The sequence below is a fragment of the Pogonomyrmex barbatus genome, unplaced genomic scaffold (genome assembly GCF_055798465.1).
Source record: "Pogonomyrmex barbatus isolate J1 unplaced genomic scaffold, ASM5579846v1 scaffold3, whole genome shotgun sequence".
In the NCBI taxonomy this organism is placed as follows: Eukaryota; Metazoa; Arthropoda; class Insecta; order Hymenoptera; family Formicidae; genus Pogonomyrmex; species Pogonomyrmex barbatus.
This window is the reverse complement of record NW_028297127.1, coordinates 20,548,937-20,573,431: the sequence shown is the minus strand read 5'-3', so window position 1 is coordinate 20,573,431 and position 24,495 is coordinate 20,548,937. Positions and strand designations below refer to the sequence as shown.

Below are 24,495 nucleotides of genomic sequence, written 5' to 3'. Positions count from 1 at the left end.
ATTTAACCCTTAACCGGTAGGCCTGTGTAGGCATCGGCCGGAATGATCTCATCGTTTAAAACGAATCACGAGCGCGAGATACCCCTTATCTGTTTATCCATTTTCGTTCCGATTCCGCATGAACCGAATCGCGCATGCGACTTTTTCCCGACTGCATGCGGATTATTTACAATGTTTCCGGTAAACGAAATATCGACATGCGCTCTTGAGATGTCAAATATTTTTATTTTTGTTACTTGCATTTGCATTTAAAGATTTCATTTCTTTCTCGTGATATCTCTCTCGTGAAATCCATTTTGTTTCTAAATCTAGAAAAGGGCTTTTGAAAAACTAAATTCTTTTACATCAATCATAAGACCACTAGAGAAATTAATAATTTTCTCGGCTAATTCGGAGATATCTTATTTTATTTATTTATCAGGGTAAAAGTGTTTTTAAATCCTCCTACAGAGCAAATTCAATACTTTTTAAGAAAATTCAAAATATTATATATCAATGTATATTATTTCAGACTATTGAATCGAATCGTGGCATGATTTATAAATAAAAAAATCGCTGCTATATAAAATAAATTCGTTGATAATAATTATATAATCTAGATGTTTGTGATAGCTAAATTGAAATCTCTTAAAGAATATTTGATAATATATTTAAAGCACCCGACGAAATCGGATAATCTCCGTTAACAAGCGGCACTAGCCTTTCCTATTTACTACGAGTGCGATAACGTTTTATCATTCTCGCGATAAGTAAAATCTCTTCTGGATTTTCTCGAGTACGAATATTCGTGACACCAACTAACTTATTGTTACATGTCATTATTTATCTGTTAATGACATATCCAGCCTAATTGGTTCATCGCCATTTTAAACCCAAATATTTTGTAAATATTGGAGATTAGCATTTACCTTGTAAATTTTTGCAATTAAACGTTAAATTAAGTAGTTATTAAAATATATTATGTTCATTTTGCTTAGCCATAAATTTAAAGTTTTATTCACAATAAATTAATTACTCGAAAGCTTTAAATGCTTCAAAGAAAAATTGATTTTGAAAAATTGATTATGAAAAAAATATGTTGATTTACGATTTGTACTGGAACGACTTGCGGGGATATTTTCATGGGGATCTTCATTTGTATAATATTAGCCGACACTTCGTTGCGCCGGCGCGTCGTTAAAAATCATGAAGAAAATATCATTTTCCATGGGAGAAGGCAACCTGCCGCGTTTCGCTGCCATGCGCGCGCACTTTCCATGGTTTTCCGTTCCTTTTTCATTTTAAACTATCCTTTTGATACGAACTTCGGCAATCCGGCTGTTGAAAGTTCCAGAACCATTTATCAGGGCGCTTTTCTTGCTTTTTTTCTCTCCCCCCCCCCCCCCCCCCCTTTTTTTTACGGTTACTCGCGCGACCGTCCGCATAGCATCTTTTTTTACGTAACGCTCGGTCAAAAGCGAAGTAACGTGAAAGTAGCTCGGGAAATAAATATTCCGTCCGCATGGGGGGATTATGCGAGACCGCGGGTCACGTATAAAAGTCGACGGCCCCGACGAAATCTCGGAAGAAATGGCAAAACTGTTTTCATATCGCGAAACTCCTTATGGTTATGCGAAAATTTATAAAAGATGGTTCAACGCGTTCATTCTCTCGAGCGTATACTTCTTGCGTATTACCTGAACGTAAGCGTGTTATAATATTTATCAGATATATATACTTAACTCACATTTATTTTAAACTCGTAGATAAGTTTTGAAAAACGAAGGAGAAATTGTTTTCTGGAAAAATGATAATGGGATCTTATCTTATCGGAATATAAGAACAATGATTAGGGAGTGGACGGGAGGAGTCATCGAAGAGCGGCAAGTGAGACACCTCGCCTGTTTCTCAAGATGATCTGTAAATGAATTATAAATAAGTTATCGAACTGTACGCGTTAAATCGCTTCAGTATCGAATAATAAATTTTAAGTAGTTACTTGTAAAGGTAACAGAAATATGCCTCTCGTCTTTATAAGAGTAATTTTAACATTATTTTGAAAGAGAATATAAAATAAGAAATTATTTGTACAAGAAGCTTTCAGGTTTGAAATTAGCGAGTTAAAGAGTTAGTTGATAATCAGCCGATTATTCATCTTCTACACACACACACACACACACACGCGCGCGCGCGCGCGCGCACACACGCACGCACGCACGCACGCACGCACGCACACACACACACACACACACACACACACACAAAATTCCAAGGCACATAACAAACGTACACGAACACGTAGTTGTTTCGGTAGCATAACATCGCATTGTTAATTCGTTATGTCGAAATGTAGTCGGATTTGCGGAAAATCATAGGATAAAGAGCGTCGTCATTTCTCGCGGGTCGTCATATGTACTTGAAAAATAAACGCCGTTTAATCGTTACGCGAAACCTATGTGCTCTCGTTCGTTCATTCTTGGTAATCGTATCGTGCAATCGCTGCGATGCGTCGCGCCAGCGCACGCGTGCACTTGCACGCACGGACACCCATCTTTGTGTCTCGCCGGCTTGTATACATGGCGAATGCGAGTATGCGTGTGTGTGTGTGCGTGTGTGTGCGTGTGTGTGTGTGTGCGCGCGCGCGCGGTTTATGTACCAGTGCACAGGTAAGTTCACCTTTGAAGCGAGCAGGTATATGCAATATGCATTCGCAAGCCTGGCGCCGTGAAAATGCAGGTACGTATGTCCGACGCGAGAGACCCGACTCTAAAAAAAAATGAACCGATCAGAACGTGATCTTTGCAGAGAACATCAATATGCATCAATCTTTCAAAAATTGTAATTTCTTATGGCATAAACTTGTTTCGATGAGTGAGATATATATATATATATATATATATATATATCTATACATATATTTTATTTTTTAATATACACAAAAAATGAATCTGTCAATATAAATTATATATCGATTTAAAGAAATATATGTATATATATATATATTTATTTATTATAATATAATTAAATATGCATTAGATATGTATACGCGCACACGCTTTTTTTTTGAAACCGTTTAATATTTATTAAATATACATATGTTATTTGTATTTTTTAAATGTGTTTCTTAAGCAAATCTTGAGCATAAGACGTGATACAAATTAGTAATAAAAATTCTATCACGGAGAATTTATAATAATTTTATTGATCAAATTTGTACGATGATATATAACAATATGCGATTTGAGCATTTGGTAAATTTTGTTGTTAAATTTAACAGTATGATTTCTTGCCCATATAATTTGACGCGATGCAATGGTAATGCAGTCTGGTCAAAATCGATACGCGCATCAGCCATATATCTATACGCAGTACAGTGTATTCTCGTGATGTATGTGTGTTGTGTGTGTGTGTGTGTGTGTGTGTGTGCGTGGTTCATTCCTCTCCCATATTACACGGTCGTTTATGTTGATATGGAATAAATTTTATTACAGTTATTGACTTGTTCGTAAAGAAGCATTTTTAATGTCTATTTGTCACACGAGCGACTCTTCGAGATCCAAGAAATATCTCTTCTCGTTCGATTCTGTATAATTCGAATTTGATATACGTTACGCTGTTGTGACAAGAAGAAATAACTTATCAAAGAACTTAATTTACTATGACTCTTATATAAATCATATTACGTTATTAACTGTCACGTTCGTATTATGAGATTTGGGAAGGAGGAGAAAGAGAGAGATGGATTTTAATTCCATTACACATTACAAAAGGTAAATTTCTAGTGTTTTCTACCGAATAAAGCTGCGAATGAAAAACACAGCGATATTTTTGTAGAATCCTCTTACCTTTTCGCCGTCGAAACGGTACGAGGAAGCAATTTTGCTTTTGTCAAGCGATGCGAAACATGCGACGAAAGCACTATTTGAAAATTGTTCATGTGGCAAATGATATCCGGTGTTATTTCGGTAGGTCAATGATAATCCGCCATTTTCCATAATTATACAGTCGCAACTATGTATATTGACAAACGTAACTTATAATTATTCATATTTTCATCGGCTTTGCGTTATGACCTGTTATTTCAAATGTAATTTTATAAACCGCGGATTATCGTGAGCGAATGAACAACGATTTTATTATGTCCAACGAGAAATAACGTCACATATTATTTGAAAAATTATTAAAAGCATACATATATACGAAATCAAAGTAGGAAATTAATACAAACGATAATATAACGTACAGTTTTTAAAAGGTTTCAAAAATAGTATTGCTTTTTGCTTTTCCGTTTAATTCACTCTATATCTTCCTAGATTTCAGTTACCGTTACTTGACAGTCCTGCAAGCATAATTATGAGTCTATTACCGCGTTCCGTTTCATACACACATTCGCACGTACAAAAATACATTGTGACAGTGTATGATCAATTAATTTTATATATATATATATATATATATATATATATATATATAATTATTTTTCAGATAATTTTTTAATTTTGTCGGAATATTTTGCTTTTTTCGTCCTATACAAATTTTAGTAAACAATTGAAGAAAATAAAATAATTGAAGCACATATAATGAGGCCGCAAATGAAAAAAATACAAAGAGTAGCTCGCCAGCTCCAATTTCATTATTAAAAAACATACTTGAAAGCGTGAAAGTAGGGATCGAGGCTACAATGAAAAGTCCGAAGATTAAATAACAAGTATCCGACTCGCTTATCCGATTAAACTAAACAGTTTCGGGTAACTGCGAGGAGATAATCAGCAGTTAATCGACTCGATCGCTCATTTCAACAAAAGTTGGCAATAGTAATTTAGTGGCGATAGTAATTGACTCTCGCCTCTTTTAAGGCGGGATAACGGCTAGGCAACTCGCTGTTTGGCTATGTTCTTCATCCCATCGGCTTCGTGTAAATCCGGCCTAAGACCGTAAAGGATCGGGTACGGCCCTGCCGGACGGGCGGTTCTGTCGGCCAGGTGGTCCAAACCGAGCACCACGGTATCGTTCTTCTTGCGGACATTTATGCTCCGCTGTGCTGCCGGATGAACGAGCGAATCGACGGACAGACAGGTGTGAATCGTGGTGTCCATGGCGCAATATGCGCACCGACCGACGTGTCGCGCGCGCTCACAACGAGAATAACGGACGTGTGCCACGTGCACGAGCCGACGAGAGAGAGAGAGAGAGAGAGAGAGAGAGAGAGAGAGAGAGAGAGAGAGAGAGAGAATATTCATGTACATCCAACCATTGGAACAAAAGAATCACGTTCATGCGCACGAGCTTTCTCGGCGAATATTATTATACTCCATCGGTGCTCCTCCGGGAGGGGCGATCGTCGCAATTTCGAAAGTGCATAGCCCTCTTCTCCTTTTAACACACTGGCTCTACGTTCGTCACATAACGCGCGATGCGCGGCGAATATCTATCTTATTCCATAATGTAGGTCGCGCTCTAATGTTAGGTGAACCATAGATAGGTGCATAGAACTTTTTCTTTTTCTTTTTTTTTTTTTTTTTTTTTTCAACTGTATAATTTACGTTTTAGCTGCAACAAGAATAATCACCGGTGGCAGTCGTATAAAAGTTAACGTATTAGTGTATATTGATACCGGTTCTCTACCGGTATCTTCGTCCAACGTGCTAAAAATAAATAATGGGTTCGCTAAGCCTAGGTATTTATTTTTGGCTCTCCAGGCAGCGTTCATGGTTACCGAAGTACAATTCCGGTTCAATGTTCAAGCACAGATTTTCGTGTCACTGTTCTTACGACTGTATACTGTTTTTTACAAAACTGCCTAATCGGCATATCAAAGGTCTGTGAACGTACAAGCAGAGAAAGATTTTTTTAATAAAAGATTTAAAAGAAAAACTTTTTTGTAGTCTCGAGTTGTTAAGTACACACAACGATGAGATAGAGTAGGAAGTGAACTAGCATTATTGTTTTTGCAGAATGAAAATAAAGGATGACGATGAAAATACTGATGAAAATGCTTAAAGCTATATTGATCGCACGCGACAATGCGCCTCGGTTGGGGTAAAATGACCCATTTTGATCGCCACTAAATCGATAACGCTAAAATACGTACGTAGAATCTGGGAATATCATCAAATAAGCATTTACCGGTACTTTACGAGCAGGTAAATTGACGTCCGCACACGAAGTAGCGCAGCGGTTAACCTTTTGCTTTCTTCGTTGGAAGAAAATTATTAAGAGTTTGAATCAATTAAAAAAAATATCTGAACGAAATATGATTGATGATTTGAACGAAATAATAATAATAATAATTATTGCTGTTCGCGGAGAAATGAGAAAGTATAGAAAGGACGTATTCTAATATGTTCGAAATGTACTCGTCTCATTTTATTTCCGGGAAGTTTTAATTACAACACGTATGCACACGAAAGAAAGAAGATTAAATGGTGGCTGATGGTATGGATGGGGAGAGTGTGGATATTTTCCGCGAAGGGTTTTAACCCGAAGGGTTAAAAGCGCAGCGGATTATGTACGGCTAACGAATTCATAATGCCATCGGTTTTGTTGATTGTTTGTTTACGTATCTTTGTTACGTAGAACTTTGTAGTCCTAAACTTATCGTATTGTGAGATCGGATTTTTCAACAGAGCAGTAAATATCACATAGGAGGAAGAAACATCATACTACTACATACTACTAACTAAGAGCTAAGAGCAAGCATTTGATTACACAGAATTCTTTGTGGTATTCACACAGATAAGAGAAAGAAAGAAATCGTGCGCGCGCGATAACGGATGAATAAACGTATGATTCAAATAGTAGTGATAAGTAGTAGATAATAATAGATACACTTCGAAAAGAAAAGACAAATTCCAAAGTATTGATAAGAGGCAATCACGCACCTGTGACATTGTCATATATAATTCGATTAGAAATAAATTTAAATTTAATCTAACGGAAAGACCTTCCGCTAAAAGTTAAGTATTTCTACTAATTTGACTAAATTATATCAGCAGCATATGTAGCACATTATTTTACAATAAAATGCAAAGAACAAAAAATATATTTATTTACAGAAAAAAATATAATTTTTGTCGAGAAATGATGTCGAGAGATGATATTTAAATATTTCCGTTTTGAAATATTGAGATTGAGAAGAGGAGGTCTATCATTGGCAGAAATATTTTAATCGCAAAATCGATTTGGATAACAAAAATCTGCAGGAAAAACCGCAGACTGTATGACAATATAGATATATGACAAAAATTATTTTAAGTAAATCTAATAATACGTGAATTATTCTATTTCTCGCTCGGACTAATGCTTAAAATATGAGATTAATTGACGATGTTGCATTAGAAATTATTTTGTCGTGCTACGACGTTCGTCAAGCGAGCGAGTCTATTTACCCGCGTCATACATCTTGTTTTTGACGTTATTAATGCGCAACTATCTCGATCGCAATAAATCAGTTTTTCGTCGCGCATCGATGACACTGCCTCTGAATAACGTGCAATTCTCTGTGAATGTGAATTTCGATCTATTCTTCTGCGTCATTGACCGTGTCCGCACGCGTCCATCAATTAATAAACATCGCGACTTTTAGTCGTGGATTACTTCCTTCTTAAATACTGCGATATTGCTTGACATTCAACAACAAACTTCAAAAAAAAATTAGATGTATCTTATTTTAAAAAGCGCGAATGCAATCGTGCACACACTTTGTGAGCGAGACGTTTTATTTCATATTATTTGCAATAACAGAAACAAAATAATATCTAATAATTGCTATTTAACTCATTGTTTCGTTATGTAATATTAATTTTAATATATAATTAATACAATTCTCGTATTTCGACTCGTATTTCTAATATATATTCTAACATATATTAATAATAATAATAATAATTCTAATATATATTATTAATACGTTTTTATGACGAAATTTTATCACGATACGTTCAATATTAATATCCGTCCTATATTAATGCCGGATTAATGGAGTGCAATTTCTTCAAACGCGTCATCTGAAGACAAAGAGAGCCGTAATGGTCCTAATACTCAGGGGCCTCAAGGGCCACCCGCCTGCTTCGTCCCTGCCGGATTTAAATTTTAAACGGCGTGGCATTGCCTTTTGCCGATCTCCGATGCACCTTTCGAGGAAGGTGCTGAAAAGGGAGAAAGAAAATTGCGAAGGTCGTGCGCTCACCCTCGAGCAGATGCCAATCGTCATCGAGCGAGGCCAATGCCTGTGCCTGATTGGCCTGTTGTTCAAAGTCGAGCATTCTGCTGGCCTCCTTCTTCGTGTTCGCCTCTTCTCACCGATATCGTCCTCCTCCTTCGACTTCCACGGCGCCCCCTGTGTGTGTGTGCGTGTGTGTGTGTGTGCGCGCGTCCACTGTCTTTCTCACCTTTCGCTCACTCCGCCTCGATACTTGATCCGATCGTGTCGAATTCAAACTCGTCTATCGTCGCGGATCGCGCACAAAGATGCCCGCCTGAGATCGACGGGAGAAAAATCCTCGATAGATCGGGAATGCGAGTCGCGCGGCGACTTTCCCCGGCGGAAGAGGTTAAACACCGCGCGAATGAATCCCTTTTGGCGCGAAGGAGTTGAGCTACCGTCCGATCGCGTGTTTTCCCTCCTCGCTTTTCACTCCTTCCTCCCGTCTCCCTTCCTCTTGAAGTTTGCTCTCCTCTGTTTACATCGGGTTTTCTTTTATCGGTCCTCTCAGCTACCTCCCCACCCTGTCCTACATATATGCCGGTGTACGCTGAACTTTTTCTGAACCGAATTGACTCCGCGTCCGAAAGGTCAACTAATGTCGGGGGGGGGGGTCTCTCGGGAATTCGTTTGCTTCCGTTTACGCGCTTGTTGCGACGCATTCGCTTAAAAATGCCGTTCAGAGCGGCACATGAGAAATGTGACTGCGTTTACATATATCCTTAAGGAACAGAAAGAACAGAAAGAGAGAAAGAGTGAGAGTGTGAGAGAGAGAGAGAGAGAGAGAGAGAGAGAGAGAGAAAGAGAACGGAAAGTGAAAAAAAAAAGAGTTCGGGAGAGAGGGAATGAGACGCAGCGTCCGCGAGAGTTGAATGATAGGGAACGAGTCGAGGGGGAGAAAGAGAGAAAGGCGGACAGAGCGCAACAACAGGCGTCGCTTACGTGCATTCGCGGCGGTATTCGAACCGCGACTGATTTCCCCTATCACTCCATACTCTACTTCCACCCACGATCCTCCCACCTCGCGCCACCTGCTCTACCGATGCCAGAGCCCGCCTCGCCCTCGGTTCTACTTCCCGCTCGCGCTACCACCCACCCACCCACCCGCCACCCGTCTTGCTCGGAGCAACGATGGAACGTCTGACCCGTTCTAGCCCCCGACGATCCCTTTCCTCCCCCTCCTGCGCCCTGCGCGCGCTTCCACCCTTTCTCGCGTTCTTGCCCCTCTCTCTCTCTCTCTCTCTCTCTCTTCCTCCCACTACTGTCTATATACCACTTCGGTGGACGAAGTGTGTCTCACCCCTGTGGCAGTGTATACCGCATCTACTACCGTTCCCTCCTCCTCCCCTCCCCCCCTCTTTCCCCTCCCGTTTCCATCTCGCCGCCCTTCGTTCACCCCCTCGTCGGCCCCAGCCGTCTCCTCGTTCTACTAGTTCCTCGAACCTCGAGCGTGGTCCACAGCCGTTAATGTAGAGAGAACTCCGCGGAACACCCGTGAATCCTCTCTTTCACTGTATTTCACGCTGTCCTTCTTCCTCCAGAGGAGCAGAAAGAGAGATGAAAACTCGCTTCGCGCAATCAACCTTCTTCATTTCTCTTCTCCTTTTGCGCCTTTGCGCTTTATCACTCTTTCTCCCCGTATTGGATTCTCTTTTCGTTCTGACCCGAACGTAAAACCGACAAGCAGTAAACGTGAAAGCTTATTACACGATCACCTTGCACACTGGGACTCAGACGTTTGTCAAATCTGCAAGGTGTTGCACGCTGTGTGGAGGACGTTTTCTTTCCGCGCGAATATAGACAGGCCGAACGACAAACGATCAATAATCCAGAACGAATCCAGAAGGAAACTGATTGATTAACAGCGTAAAATAGATCTTTCGAAAGTTGCGGGACAGTTTAAGCTCCTCGCGGCTAAAACGCGTAACTCCATTTATCGATAACCCTCGGTTCACCCGTGTTACAAAGTGAGCAAGAGCCATGCCGTCCCTAAAGCGGGCAAGGGTGGCGAGGGTGGTGCAAAGGGAGCAAAGTGAGTAAGAGATTGGTCCTGGAACGGAAAAAGTAGCGAACAAGTTACAGCTGCGAGGATCCCCAACTGCTTTTGTAGACTCCTCTCTTCTCGAATTAGTGGGTAGTCATATATTTAAGACAGAAAAACCAAAAACACATGACAAAATGTAAATAAACGTTTACCCATAAATTGCTTCTTTATCACGCATATCGTAATATTTAATTAATAAGTTTAAAAAAAAATTAACACTATATTTTTCTAAAAAAACATTGTATTTAAAATCTCTCAAAAATTTATAATGAAAGAATACGAAAACGATGGAGTCTCATCAATTAATTAATCATAATGACATATTCACGATTTAAATTAATTTATTTGAAATTAAATTAGGATTTAGAAAAAAAAATTGTTTGCATTCGGAATTTGATACAGCTCGTATAAAGTGTCTTCAAAAATGATATCACGGCACACAAATTTTTTTTTCCTCGATGATTGGTATCTTAAAATATAAGTCGTCTCATAACTTGGAAGCGAAAGAAACATCTTGGGCGTCATAAACGTACAAGGTGAAATCATAAAATACCATTGGACATTTTCTTTGTAAATACTGATGGTAATATATAGATTACTCGCGCACGAGTGTGTGTATATACATATAAAAGGATAAATTTATCATGTTTGTAATCTCTCTTTTAATGAGATAATTTCAATGACATATAATGGCGTAAACAAAAAGTATACGTCGTTCGCTAAAGTCTTAATCAGTCGCAATACCTTTTCCAAGCATTTCGTGGTGTCACTATGAACACAGAATGATATGACCGAACTTCTCGGTTCATATTCTTGAATAATGCGCGAGTTGCGTCCTCTCCCTGGAGAGGACACAGGAGGAGGAAAAAAGGCACCCTCCTCCCCTCCCCCCCCTTCGATTTCCCCGCGCAAATCCGTGACAACCGCCTTGGCCCGCGAAGCTCGTATGCCGCTGGCACGACGCAAACCAGTGGCGTTCGGGACACGCACACGTCGCGTGCTCTCGCGTACGGCCCTGTCGGCTCGCGCGCGTCATCATTTGGTCTCTTACGCTCTTGCCCCCAGCCCCCATGCACCCCTCTCGTCCAGCACACGCGCTATCCTCACGTTCTCACTCCGCACCGCCGTCGTTCTGTGCCAGGCGAATGACTCCCCGCCGCTGCCACCGACCCGCTCGGCCGCTTCCGTCTTTGTTCGTCCATCTCGTCGTCGCGTGGCACTCTCTCCTTCCGTTTGATCCACCGCTACTTCTCTCTCTCTCTCTCTCTCTCTCTCTCTTCTTCCTTCCTCCCTCCCTGCCGCCTCTCATCACGCTCTTTCTCTCTGTTATGCCTCCGAAACTCCGGTTCTCTGCATATGCTTCTTTTGTGTACGCAGCGATCACACAGAGACTTTCGACTAGTGCGGAGGCACGCGTCGCAAGATCACGATCACTGGGTGAGATATCGGATGAGGCTCGGATATATCCGGATCGAACGCGAGGAGAACGCCTGATTAATTCGTCCCTGATCAGTTCGGTTAATGAGGTTAATGACCTTGCGCATACGCGAAGGTATTACCGAATCTACCATCCGTCCCGTTTAGATTTCCGAATGGATTCGGGGAATAATGTCGGACGAAATGTGTATCGACGACAATGTAACGCCGATAATAACTCCGATTTGATTTAGGCGATCCGACATCAATGAAGAGATTCGCCCTCTGTAAATACAGAAGTGATCCTTGATCGATATCATCCCCCCCCCCTCTCTTCCGCGCGTCTCGTTCCTCCGCATTGTCAGAACCCATAACGGTGGCGAGTTTGTTTTCTCCACTTCGTTGCTTCCACTTCGGTTAGCTTGGAGGATCACTGGTAAAGACTTTCTTCTACATCTTCTATCTCTGTCGATCCCCTTGTTCTCTCTCTCTCTCTCTCTCTCTCTCTCTCTCTCTCTCTCTCTCTCTCTCTCTCTCTCTCTCTCTCTCTCTCTCTCTCTCTCTCTCTCTCTCTCTCTCTCTCTCTCTCTCTCTCTCTCTCTCTCTCTCTCTCTCTCTCTCTCTCGGTGTGTGTGTGTGTGTGTGTGTGTGTGTGTGTGTGTGTGTGTGTGTGTGTGTGTGTGTGTGTGTGTGTGTGTGTGTGTGTGTGCCTGCCTTCTGTCTTCGTCTTTCCAGTTATGCGCACACTCTTTCTCGTTTCACCTTACGCTTACACGAAGCGCGCGCACTCCATTCCAGATGCTCAGCAGTGCCGACAATCTTCCCCATCCGCAACGCCTCGCATACATAATCGAGACAGGCCGACTAAATACCGCACTCTTCACCCACCCCCATCGCCGCTGAATTCATTTTACTATCGTTAGTGAATAAGAGTCGCTTCAACGCGTTATTTCGGTCCCGTTTGATAACAGTACTGTTATCGCATAGAGCTATTTCTCGATAAATCTTCCATATAATTTTTATATAAATATATATAATTACATATAAATATATAATTACATATATAATTACATACGAAATATGTCTAGATATGTTTACAGTTTCTTTTTTTGTAAATGATAAAAATTAAAAATAATAGTGAAGAAGACAAAAATAAATTACAAAGATAATTTTCACTGTCTTTTTACAAAAAGTTAAGTTTGAAAAAAATTGCTCATATGTAATCATATATATTCACGATTAAAAATATATAATATGCATATAGACTCGTATGTTTAGTGATAGTCTAAATTTCTAAATTTTAGTTCATCCTTTTGATTGATATAAGCTGTGAGACAACGATGAACAGCGCTGAAAATATATTTTATCGACAGAATAAAGCTTGTCGAATCGTTCTTGTCGAATTACATACATATCTGAAAGTGATCACTTTTGAATATTATAATTGAAAGGAATATTTTAGAAACATATTGTCAGAATGATAGATATATGCAAATTACAGTGATCACGTATACCGCTCGTGAGAAATGTATTGATTTTTGTGATCGAACATGTCTACATCATTATTCATGAATGTAAACTGAAGAGTTAAAGTCTCTCCTGAGAAAAATATAATTTCAAAGTTTAACTCGTCGATGCGTCGATATCAACTCGTATGAGTTGTTTGTAAACAACAGACGGATTTAGGATTCGTTTGGGCAATTCTTGATATCAAAGTAAAATCTTAGTACCTACACACACATACATACACACACACACACACACACGCGCGCGCAGCAAGGGTATTAACATTCCCATAAGCTGGACGAGATCCAAATTACATTGGAATCCCGATACCACCATGTCGATATCATTCGATTAGCCGCGAGATGCAATGACAGAGGATCGTATCGAGTAATATCGATTGCGGTGTTATGGCATTGCGTTTACCGCACGGTTACTCGAGGCATCGCTCTGTGTCGTGTAAAATCACTAGCCCTGCTCGTAAATGCGGGGCAGAGTTGTTCGACGACGGGGTGTCGACGGAGAGAACACACGATGGAAAAGGTCGAGAGAGGGGAGAAGGGGCGAGAGGAGGAGGGGGGGCAAAGTGTTGAGGTGGGGTGGGATGACGACCGTGACGCCGCGGGTGGGTGTGCACGAGCGTGCGGCGTGCACGCTTCTCCTTTCGTTCCGCCGGCACGCGTGACGTCATCCCACGTACGTACGTACGTACGTACGTACGTGTAATAGCAGCGCACATGACACAACAGCGCGACACAATCCGATAGCGTGCGCAACGTAGCGTCCAAGTGTGATCGCTGACTCTTTTTCCCAGATGGCCGCTTTATTATTCAAATCTCGCAAGAGCGGAGAAAGTATTAAAGAAAATTCGAAATCTCATTCTTTTTCTTCGGAAAAAATACGCAAGGAATGAATGTTAATTTAATCATCGGGAACCGACATCTTCTGAAATTGTTACGTAGTAGAAAGTTCTAGAGAATTTTTTTTTTTTTTTATAAAATTGTACTTTCGATTAAACGAAAGCCTTGATATCACATTGAAGCAACATATATCAACGTCTTACATAAGCATTTCCCACATTGTATCTTTCCGGATTTGATTTTTTTATAACCCGACTTGTTATTTGCAGCACTACGTTTGGGTTACACAAAGAAGAAGCAACAAATGTTACACAAACTTGATTATCTCGAGCGTATTTTAGCGCGATCGATAACACAAAGGCTACCTGCTGCGTGTGTATTGTGTAACGGTAAATTCGTTCGTTACATCGCAATGAATTGCTACTCTCGGGAATGTTTCTTAGTCTTCTATTCCATATTGAGAACTAATTTAGTTAATTCCTATTGATTATCAATAGCTTGAAAAGGGATATTTCTCTCGTGAGATATTACGTTTAGCATGTATTTTTACCATAAATTGTCGCAACAATCATTCCTTCAACATTGTAATGCCGATATGTAATATTTCTTTTTGATGTTTCTATCCTTTTACTCCTTTTGAAATAATTAACTTTTAGCTATATGTATTTTTACTATAAATTGTCGTAACAGTCATCGTTTCAATATCATAATATTGATGTATATTTCTTTTTGGTTTTCATCCCTTTATTCTCTTCAAAACGGTTAACTTTGCCAACTCTTTGAGCCTTTTCACTTAAATGGAGATTTAATGATCATCCGACCTTTTTCTAGCATCTCAGGTTAGGATAGAAAAATAATCAGGACCAAGGCTGTGTAACTAATGCGCCTATGTTAGTTAAGCAAACTAAAATTTATCTATCAAGGTAATCTCGGTTAAAGTTACACAAAGAAAATAATCTAATGTATAAATTATACAGAGTTAAATAATTATTAAATTATAAAGTTGGTATTTTTCTTAAAAATAAAAATATAAATATAAATGATTCAGCTACTGCGTATATTCGGTTAATAAATAATAATTATTTATATTGCACTTTATAAAACTTTGAAGAAATTAATTATGAATAAATGAATTCATAATTGCGAATACAGTTGCATATGAATCCTGAAAAAGGTCATATGAAAATCGTAGGATGTTGTACGAAATAAATGTTACAAGCTCCTTCCAGTTGATTTCTCCCATGATTACATACAAATTATCTATTGCATCGCAATATCGTTGTTGTATAAAAAAACTTCACTTGTACATCCGCCAAGTTTTTCGCTTTGTAACGTGTACCTGTTGCTATTTTCGGACTTTTATCCCGGACCTACCACAACACCTTTACCCGTCAAACAGGGCGTGACGTTCGCACCGGCAGCGGAAGTTTAAATCTCGTGGGCGTTCGAGGGAACGAGGAGAGAACGCTCGAGTCGCCATAGTGACCATGATTTTACCCCGTGACGTCATGAATCACGAAGGAGCACGTGGCGCTAACGGCACCCACGCGAGTTTTTCCCCGTTAGCGATTTTTCAGTATTGCGTCATCGCCGCGCACACACGGTGCCCGCGCGTGCATACATACATACATGCATCTCGAGAACGTCATTAAGATACTTCGATATTTCCGACATGACGTCACTCTCTATGCGTCACATGCGACTTGATATCGGTTTCCCAAGTGGCTTATATCAGCCCAACGCCGATACAGACGCCGTATAAATTTTGATGATGATGAAACATCTATAGACAGATGAATTTGCATATGCAAAATTTACAAATTGTATAACGTATACTTTGATATGTAATATAAACATATATTCTTATATATTTTTACAATATATAAGAAATGTGAAATAGCAGTTTATAATTTACAATTATATTTAAAAAAAAAAAAAGAAAAAATCATATTCTTTAACAAAATTCTTAAATATTCTTCTCCCGATTATTTATTGTTTTATACATATTCGAAATTTTTATAAATTATTTTTAGAATATCGCTCACCAATTTTTTTCTTAACGGAGTTATCGCGTTATTAAGTTAATTATTAAGAGAAATTTTTCTAACGTAGATAATCGATGCTATCGATACTAGTTTGTAGTCCATTATCGTTTGTGGCATTTATTATGATTGGTATTAACAAAAATAACGTATATGTAGTGATACTACGAACTAATCGTCAAGGATTTTTTAATCGACGTCATCATGAGCGAATGAGTGACAGCACGTGCCGCGCGGTAACAATCTGGCGGCGTGAAGCGTTTTACGATGTATCACGGCATTTTTATGATGCCAAACAACCTGCGCGAGCCGTCTGCCTCCAAAATCAGTTGCCGACTGAAATTTTACGAGCCGGAATGTGTATTCCGGAAAACGCAAGTTAGTATCGCGTGAACGTCGGCGAATCGATCCGACGCTGCCTTTCTATTAAACACACGTATATAATACGGGAGCACAGAAATTAAGAAAGAATTATTAAATAGCTTCTAGAAATCTCGATTAATTTGGTACCTATCGAAAAGGTGACCTTGGAAGAATCTGTTGAAAAAATTCAAATGTCTCCTCGCCTAACTTTTTAACGATCCACGTTAAGCGTGTTAGTAATAAATATAATAAATATGTATAAATAGAGATAAACAGAGATAAACTATTTCTTCATAATATTTCTATCCGCTTGTTGGATTAACCGATAAAATGTTTTCATTATAGCTAGCGAGCGGATTTTCTTATTTTCATAACACGTTTCTAATCCAATAACTTGCGCATATGTTTGTATAAATATCGATAAGATAACATTTTCTTCCTAGATATTCACGTGTCGTCACACGAAGTATACAAGGTCGCAGGAGAGATGAGAGAAGGAACTATTCCTTGTTAGTTTAATGCAATTAATATGTAACCAATTCCTAAGCACGGACCGGACTGTGGAATTAATATTGACTCGATCGAATTATTTGAGTTTGGCGCAAACCGAGGAAAATATTACACTAGAAAATAATTTCTGAGTATCCATTTGGGCCTATTTAAAATATTTATTATTTTTGAATATTTTCCCAATGATTTACTTACGATCTGGAAAAATGTTGATGACGTTTTTTTTTTTTGTCACGTAACGCGCAATTCGATTCATATGCGATCATACCTCCGTAACGATGCGACGCAGCGACGCGTTCGTGAACGTAGCTAGGTCATCGATGGAGGTCAAATTTGATATCGGAGAAGGAGAGAGAGAGAGAGAGAGAGAGAGAGCGCGAGGACTTTGCTTGAGGACGTGCGCGTGTTATCTTGGCTTGAGCGGACGATTTTTCCGCGCGGGGAATCATCGTCCGTCTAATCGATCGACTTCGCGCAACGTGTTTTTCGCGATATCGCGAACACTTCTCGAAAAGCGCAATTGTTGCGTTCGCAAGATACAGTTACGTTACGGGAATTCGAGGTTGCGAGAAGCGAACTGCATATCGGCGACATCTGACGAGCGTTCCAAGCAATCGAAATTACCGAGAATATCGAACAAAAAAAAAAAAAAAAAAAAAACAACGCGTGGATCACTGTGATCATCAGTCGCGCGTATTATATTATTTTTTATCTTTTTATTTGTATCACTGATTTTCTATCAATGCGATTTAAATTTGATATTTTTCTTGGATTTTTAGTAAATTTATGTAGAGTTTTTAAAAATATTTTTTACGTAAAAAAAATGTCGAAAAAATGGTTTTTCTCATATAATTATTGCTCATATTGGTTGCATATATTTTTTTTATTGGTTGTTTTATCTAATATTGCGTTCTGTGTAATATAAGTTTTAACTAATATTGCACGATGGCGCCACCTATCTCTTTACTACAGCGACTGTAGCGATTTATATAAAGTGAGGTCGCTACGTTACAATTCGAGTAAAAATACGAAACAGCTGACGGTTTAGAGCAGTATAGATATAACCTCTTTGCGCCGACGGAAAGTTTTAAATTAATTGCAAAAGTTCTTTTAGTGAAATAAATCAAGACATGTTTCGCTTTGGAATTAAACATTTCTTCGTTGCTAGAAATTTTAGCACTAAGTTTGATGAAATTAGCAATCTTGTTAAGGTAAATGAAGTGAATAATAACGGCACGTTTGTGCCTTATTACTTTATATAAGATATATCTATAAATATTTTTGTATGAGAGATAATATTTTCTATAATAGAGATCTATAATGTTAGAAATAATTAGACACAATATGATAAGTCAACGCCTATGATTTTTGTATTATCTTTTTACAGTTTTATATAAAAAGAAAAACATAGTCATTGTTATTGTATTTGATTCTTGTAGAAAAATAAGGTAGTCGTTTTTATGAAAGGTGTGCCAGAGGAACCAAGATGTGGATTTAGCAATGCGGTAGTTCAGATACTACGAATGCATGGTGTTACTTATGATGCACATGATGTTTTAAAAGATGAAGACCTTAGACAAGGTAAATAATTATTATATATATTTATTACAAGTTTCCTTATTTGTGCAATACTTTAATAAAAAGCATTAAATTTCTAAAGAAAAGTATAGTTTTAAAAATATTTATATATAAAATTTATGGAACTTTTATATATTTTCTTAAACAATTATATAAATAAAATGCTTTTCTCTGTTTATAAATTATTGCTAATATTATAATTTTTAAATACATTAATATTAAATTTATATAGGTATAAAAGATTTTTCCAACTGGCCCACAATACCTCAAGTTTTTATAAATGGTGATTTTGTGGGTGGCTGTGACATACTTTTAGAGATGCATAAAAATGGTGAACTTATTGAGGAATTGAAGAAGGTTGGAATTACTAGTGTTCTTTTAGAAAATGAAGAATCTCCTCAAACTGATGTAAACAAATCTAAAGAATAAATCTTTAGTAGATGTAAATAAACTATAAAATAACTATATCTTGTATGGATAAAAAATAGTTTCTTTTTATTACAATAAACATTTTTGTTAATGTTATATTTTTTATAATATCAATTATAATGCAGATATATAAAATCATATTTATTAAATATTTATTTATAAAGTTCCTAATATAATATAATATAATATAATATTTGGTATTTGTTTATAATAAAACTCCAATATTCAAAGAATGTGTTACAAATATTGAAGTTTTCTTCGAAGGATTTTTCCAGACATACTTTTTGGAATACTTTCTATAATTTGTACATGTCCTAAGTGTTTATACTTGGCTAAGCGTTCAGCGACAAATTTTTTGAGTTCATTTTCGTTAATTTTTGCCTCTGCCTTAGGAACTATGAAAGCCTTTGGAATTTCGCCATATTTGTTATCTGGCACACCAATAACGGCGACATCTTGTATCTTATCATAACCACGAATCACTTCTTCGAGTTCGGCTGGTGCAACTTGATATCCTTTTACTTTTATCATCTCTTTTAATCGCCCTTTCAAATACAATTGACCTACATTTTCCAATATACAATAATTGGTCAGCACACTTTTAACTTTTAACATAATTGTCGTTTTATATTTTCAAAGTTTCGGATAAAATCTTTGGCTTACCATCCTCAGCATAATATCCCAAATCACCAGTCTTGTACCAATCTCCATCCATCGTATTTGCCGTAGCCATGGGATTTTTGTAATATCCTTTCATCACTTGCGGGCCTCGTATATATATCTCTCCTGTTTCATTCGGACCCAAATTTTTACCGAGAGTATCCTCTTGAACGCTTACAATTCTCATCTGTGTATTTGGAATCAAGTAACCGCATGATGTCGGAGATCCATCAGAAGCACCTATAGCAGCAACAGATGATAGTTCCGTTGCGCCATATCTGTAAATTGCGAATTTCTTTCATTACCGATACATTTGTGATCATGATTCCTTACCCTTGAACGAAGATCATATCCTTAGGACAATAACTTCGAAATCTTTCGATGATTTCTTCTCCAAGCGGCGCAGCTCCTGAAGTTACATTTCTTAAAGATCCAACGTGACGCGATGTTATTTGTTTGTTATACACCATCATTTGTATTATCGGTGGTACAACATACATTATTGTACACTGATAATCTTCAAGTAGTTTCATGAATTTTTCTTGGGAGAATTGCGGCAAACACACCAACTTGGCACCCATTCTATAATTGTAAGATATACATATATTGTTATAAGCATATTATAATAAGTCTCAATATTTAGTAGTAGTATTATAAGTATTAAATAAATATTAAGTATGTTAAAAATAATCAGAAGAGCCAAGTCACTTAAATATAATAAACTATATTCGAGCATTTATTTGCTATAGTTACATAAATAAGATATTTGGTTAATAAATATGTGTTACCTCAAGTAACAATATAAGGACACTATTAATCCATAACAGTGATACAATGGTAATATCAGCGGTAGAATTTCCTGATGATGTTCAGTTGCTTCTGTTCCGGGTAAGAGTTTCGAAATCATCATTTGACGCATACACGAAACAATAGTTCTGGAAATTCAGTATTTTAATTGTCTAATGTATTAATATCATAGAGTAACAACACATACATTGAATGTTTCGATTACATTCTTGTTATAATAAATATAGACTCTTTTATTTAAATTGTATTTTTAATTCTAAATATTTAATATGTAATGACGTGTTTGCACACCTATGAGAAAGCTCAACGCCTTTCGGCGTTCCAGTTGTACCACTGGAATAAGGTAAAATTACCGTATCGTCATAATTGACTACAGTCTTTTCATTAACTGAAAAATCTTCGGTTTCATTACACATAAAATTGTCTAGATAATCCGCTTCAAAAATAAAATTATTGTTCACATTCCTATCGTTCACAAGAATAATGGGTATATTCGAATTTTTTTCACGACTCGCTTTGACGTCGCTGTATTTGGCCGGAAATGTGAAGATTGCCCGAATCTCCTCCTCTTTCAACTGCCTCTTTAACTCATATATCGTGCACCCAGGATTAATTAGAATTGTCTTTAAAAAATATAACAATTATAAAAAATTATAATTACAACAATAAATTAATTTTTGGAAAATGAATATTCCGTTTAAATTATATATTTTTAATGATGTTAGTTTTCTTGTTACAGAACCACATTTTTAAAAAGTTCCAGAATATCCTTTTTCTTTGAAAGATTTTAATGTTTTATGTTATTTGTCTTAAATTATTTTAAATTTAAATTATTTAAATTATTGTAATTAAATTGCTGTAAGAGAATATTCTATATTTAACTCTATTATAAACTGTTCTTATAGGAAAGTGTAAAAAATAAGCAAAAAGTATAAAATAAATTTCTTAATTACTTGATAATATTTGGCCCAAAGTTATAAATAGATTGTAAAAGCGCGTTTTCTCTGTACAAGTTGTATAGTATCATTATATTAAAATTTTCTTATGAATTATTATATTATAATAAAGAAAGAAAAATTTATTATAGGAAAATTGTCTAAATTTTTCTATCATCGTTTAAATTGTATTACAGCAACTTTATTTTCAGCAAATGCGAATGAAATTATATTCTAATGTATTACGTAAATTATATTCTAATACGTAATACGTTAATTTTATTTCATTAATAATGATGATTTACTGATATTATTCTAATATATAATATTATTTTGCATAATACATATTTTTTTTAATGTAATAATTTTGTCTTACACATAAACCTGCTTCATGCGCCGCTAGCAGAAGCAGGGCAAATTCTGGAATATTTGATAAAATCATAGCAATGGTATCTCCCGGCAAAAGGTTGTGTTTTCTTAGATTTGATGCTAGATTGCTGCATGCTTTTCTCAACTGACCATATGTATATGATTTGCCAGTAACTGCGCATATCTAAAGTTACAAAAATAAAAAATAATGTAGACTTGTTAATTGCTAAGCAATATGAGAGAGCGGATGCCCAAGGATGAACAAAATCAAGGATGAAAAAAATAAACATTCACGAAAATTATTTATTTCCTAAATTAGAAAAATGTGCATTTCGACTTTACGAAGGTTTCCTCAACGAAAAGGTACGAAATAGTAAGGAAATTAATCGTGATCAATTTAAAATGAAATAAAATTTGATAGTGAGAGAAATGGATATTATTTTGTTTTTGTGTGCTTATGCAATAATATGGATGATTTAAAACCAGAAATTGTACATACAATGACTTTTATGTCTAAGACACTTATAAAAGATTAATAAATTTTTAATCATTTTCACGATTTTTTTAACAGGCCGAAATACGATTACCTAAAAATATGCGTTACAAAGCTTGATTTTTTAAGAAACTTTCTCCTTTCCTTTTATTTTTCTCGTAAAATTATTATTTTTCAAGTAAAAAAATAAAATACATTATCATTCACAACTTGGAAGAGTGTGACTTTTCAGAAAAGAATTTATAAAAGCCCCTCCCACACTTTAATTTTTGATAAAAAATTATCTCTAAAATTTTTCACACTTATTTAAAATCGCTCTGTATTTATAATACTACATTATTTTGAATTATATGCGTTATACGTACGTACCAAAGCAGTGCGATTCGACCATTTTTCAACATTTTCCCAGACAAAATCGTGCAAGTAAATATTATCGAAGCCGCTCACATTTGGAAATCCACTACTAACTACATTTTGCGAGTCCACTTTTAACCTGACCGCGGTCGCGTAATGTCGATATTTTACGAACTTTCCTAAATAAAATTTTGGCGATGTATTGACAATGCATTCTCTTATGCATTGACTCAAAGTGCAAGTTGCACGCGCGAAGAACGATAGTTGTAGTATCGTCATCGTACTGGACGAGAGTCGATAAAGTAAATGTTTCGTTGAACATACGTGTGTGTCTATATATATATATATATATCTTCTTTAAATAAGTGGGGATATCGAGCATATATATATATATATATATATATATGCTCGATATCCCCACTTTTTAAAGAAGATGCAACAGTCATATCATTGTATCTATAATATGAACCATAAACATTTCTTTTTTTAATCTGATACATTATCTGATACATTTTTTTGTGTCTAGAATCTTACTTAAATTGAAGTGTTTATCACTGAATTGATAGAATCAAGGAGAAAAGCAGAAAACAAGTTTTCTATTTATACATGTAAGTTCACGCATACGATCTATATTTCAATATGTGATGTATGTATATATGCGCATATATATGTATGGAAATATAGATAATAGATAGAAAATATTTTCTTTTTTTTATTTATTTTTGGTCAATTCTTGATCAATCTTAAAACGTTTTTAATATATTTTTAAAATGGATTTTGGAAGTTTTAATAAAGTCGATAAGGTGATTCAAAGTATTTTTTATATTTTTTGTACTATATATAAAAACTGAATGATGAATCAATTAAGATACTTTAAAGCCGGCAATGAAATCATCTGCGCATAATAAAAAAAACTAAAACTAAATTAAAAGTAACAATAGAAGAAATAATCACAAAATTTTACTAATCAGTTTATTAAACAGAGAAATTAATTTACTTATAATTTATTGTAAGAATTAGCATTTAATGAGAAATTAAAATTTGTATGATTTCACAATATTAAATTGTATATTTAAAAATTTTATAGCATTTTTAAATTTGCGGTTGTTTACAAAGCAGAATTAAATTTTCTTTAATTCTTTAAATTCTTTTTTAAAACAGCTTAAAACAACCTTTTTTAAAAGCGTGGAAATTTGTTTATAAAAATTGTTTTAAAGAACATATTTAACATAAAATATAACATAAGATATTAACATAAGAACATATTGAAAAAAAAATGATTTATTGTTCGAAGTTAAATTTTTCTCATCAAAGTTATTCAATCTTTTTAAAAACACGAAACTAAGAAATTTGTCTTATTAATGCACAGTTTCTCTAATTTTAAATAACAAATTTACTTAAAAATAATAAATCTCACGAAATAAGACAGGAGTAATTTATTTATTCAGAAATATTCACGCATGCGTATGTACAAATATGTAAATCATTGTGTATGACATTATTTTACATCGTATTTATATGCGTAAGCTGCTTTTGTTTCTTTTAACCAACTTCCACGTTACGCAACTTTCAATGTTTTGAAATGAGAATTTTCTTTCAACAAATATTTAAATCTGCTTTTAATTTAATGTTTTAATAACTTTTGAATATAGAAGAAATTGATTTTTTATGAGAAATTGATTTTTTATGAATAAATCAAGATAGTAAAATATTTGCTTATAAAGCTTCGAGAAAAATTCTTTTCTATCAACCTGTCATATAAAAAAAAATAATCGCAACGTAAATATAAATCTATAATTCATGAGATAATGATATGGTAGAAGAAAGTGATAAAATATCTATAACGAAATTCGTTAGATTCAAGATTTACAATTAGAGCACTCATATTATTACGTGTCACATCTTTTAAAAATTTATATACATATATTCTGTATGTAATATATATCTTCG

At 36.0% G+C, this 24,495-nt stretch overlaps 3 protein-coding genes across 3 annotated transcripts in view; 1 reads left to right on the top strand and 2 right to left on the bottom strand.

Annotated features, from left to right (window-relative positions):
• The window catches only part of LOC105424690 (uncharacterized), a 106,269-nt gene extending 97,105 nt beyond the window's left edge, over positions 1-9,164 (bottom strand). The window contains exon 1 of the mRNA XM_089078974.1: positions 8,168-9,164. Within this exon, the coding sequence (XP_088935100.1) occupies positions 8,168-8,243 (76 nt within the window). The 5' untranslated portion in view covers positions 8,244-9,164. The remainder of the gene's footprint in view (positions 1-8,167) is intronic.
• Positions 9,165-17,923: 8,759 nt separating this feature from the next.
• Positions 17,924-19,065, top strand: Grx5 (Glutaredoxin 5). Its single transcript, XM_089079122.1, has 3 exons — positions 17,924-18,131; positions 18,360-18,501; positions 18,731-19,065. The coding sequence occupies exons 1-3, from the start codon at positions 18,051-18,053 to the stop codon at positions 18,925-18,927; spliced, it is 420 nt and encodes a 139-aa protein (XP_088935248.1). The 5' UTR covers positions 17,924-18,050; the 3' UTR covers positions 18,928-19,065.
• LOC105433616 (uncharacterized) lies at positions 18,968-22,865 on the bottom strand. The gene is made up of 7 exons (XM_011649004.3): positions 22,561-22,865; positions 21,706-21,882; positions 20,686-21,017; positions 20,376-20,522; positions 19,921-20,169; positions 19,591-19,865; positions 18,968-19,490 (listed from the first exon to the last, which is right to left on the bottom strand). The coding sequence occupies exons 1-7, from the start codon at positions 22,822-22,824 to the stop codon at positions 19,165-19,167; spliced, it is 1,770 nt and encodes a 589-aa protein (XP_011647306.2). The 5' UTR covers positions 22,825-22,865; the 3' UTR covers positions 18,968-19,164.
• Between the last annotated feature and the right edge of the window lie 1,630 nt (positions 22,866-24,495).

Bases quoted from the DNA above. Each gene is read 5' to 3' on its own strand.
- Grx5 (XM_089079122.1), top strand. From the start codon at position 18,051: ATGTTTCGCTTTGGAATTAAACATTTCTTCGTTGCTAGAAATTTTAGC. The intron at 18,132-18,359 runs GTAAATGAAGTG...TGATTCTTGTAG, and splicing joins AAATTAGCAATCTTGTTAAG to AAAAATAAGGTAGTCGTTTT. The intron at 18,502-18,730 runs GTAAATAATTAT...AAATTTATATAG, and splicing joins AGATGAAGACCTTAGACAAG to GTATAAAAGATTTTTCCAAC.
- LOC105433616 (XM_011649004.3), bottom strand. From the start codon at position 22,824: ATGACGATACTACAACTATCGTTCTTCGCGCGTGCAACTTGCACTTTG. The intron at 21,018-21,705 runs GTAAGACAAAAT...TATTTTTTAAAG, and splicing joins CGCATGAAGCAGGTTTATGT to ACAATTCTAATTAATCCTGG. The intron at 19,491-19,590 runs GTAAGCCAAAGA...TGGAAAATGTAG, and splicing joins GGGATATTATGCTGAGGATG to GTCAATTGTATTTGAAAGGG.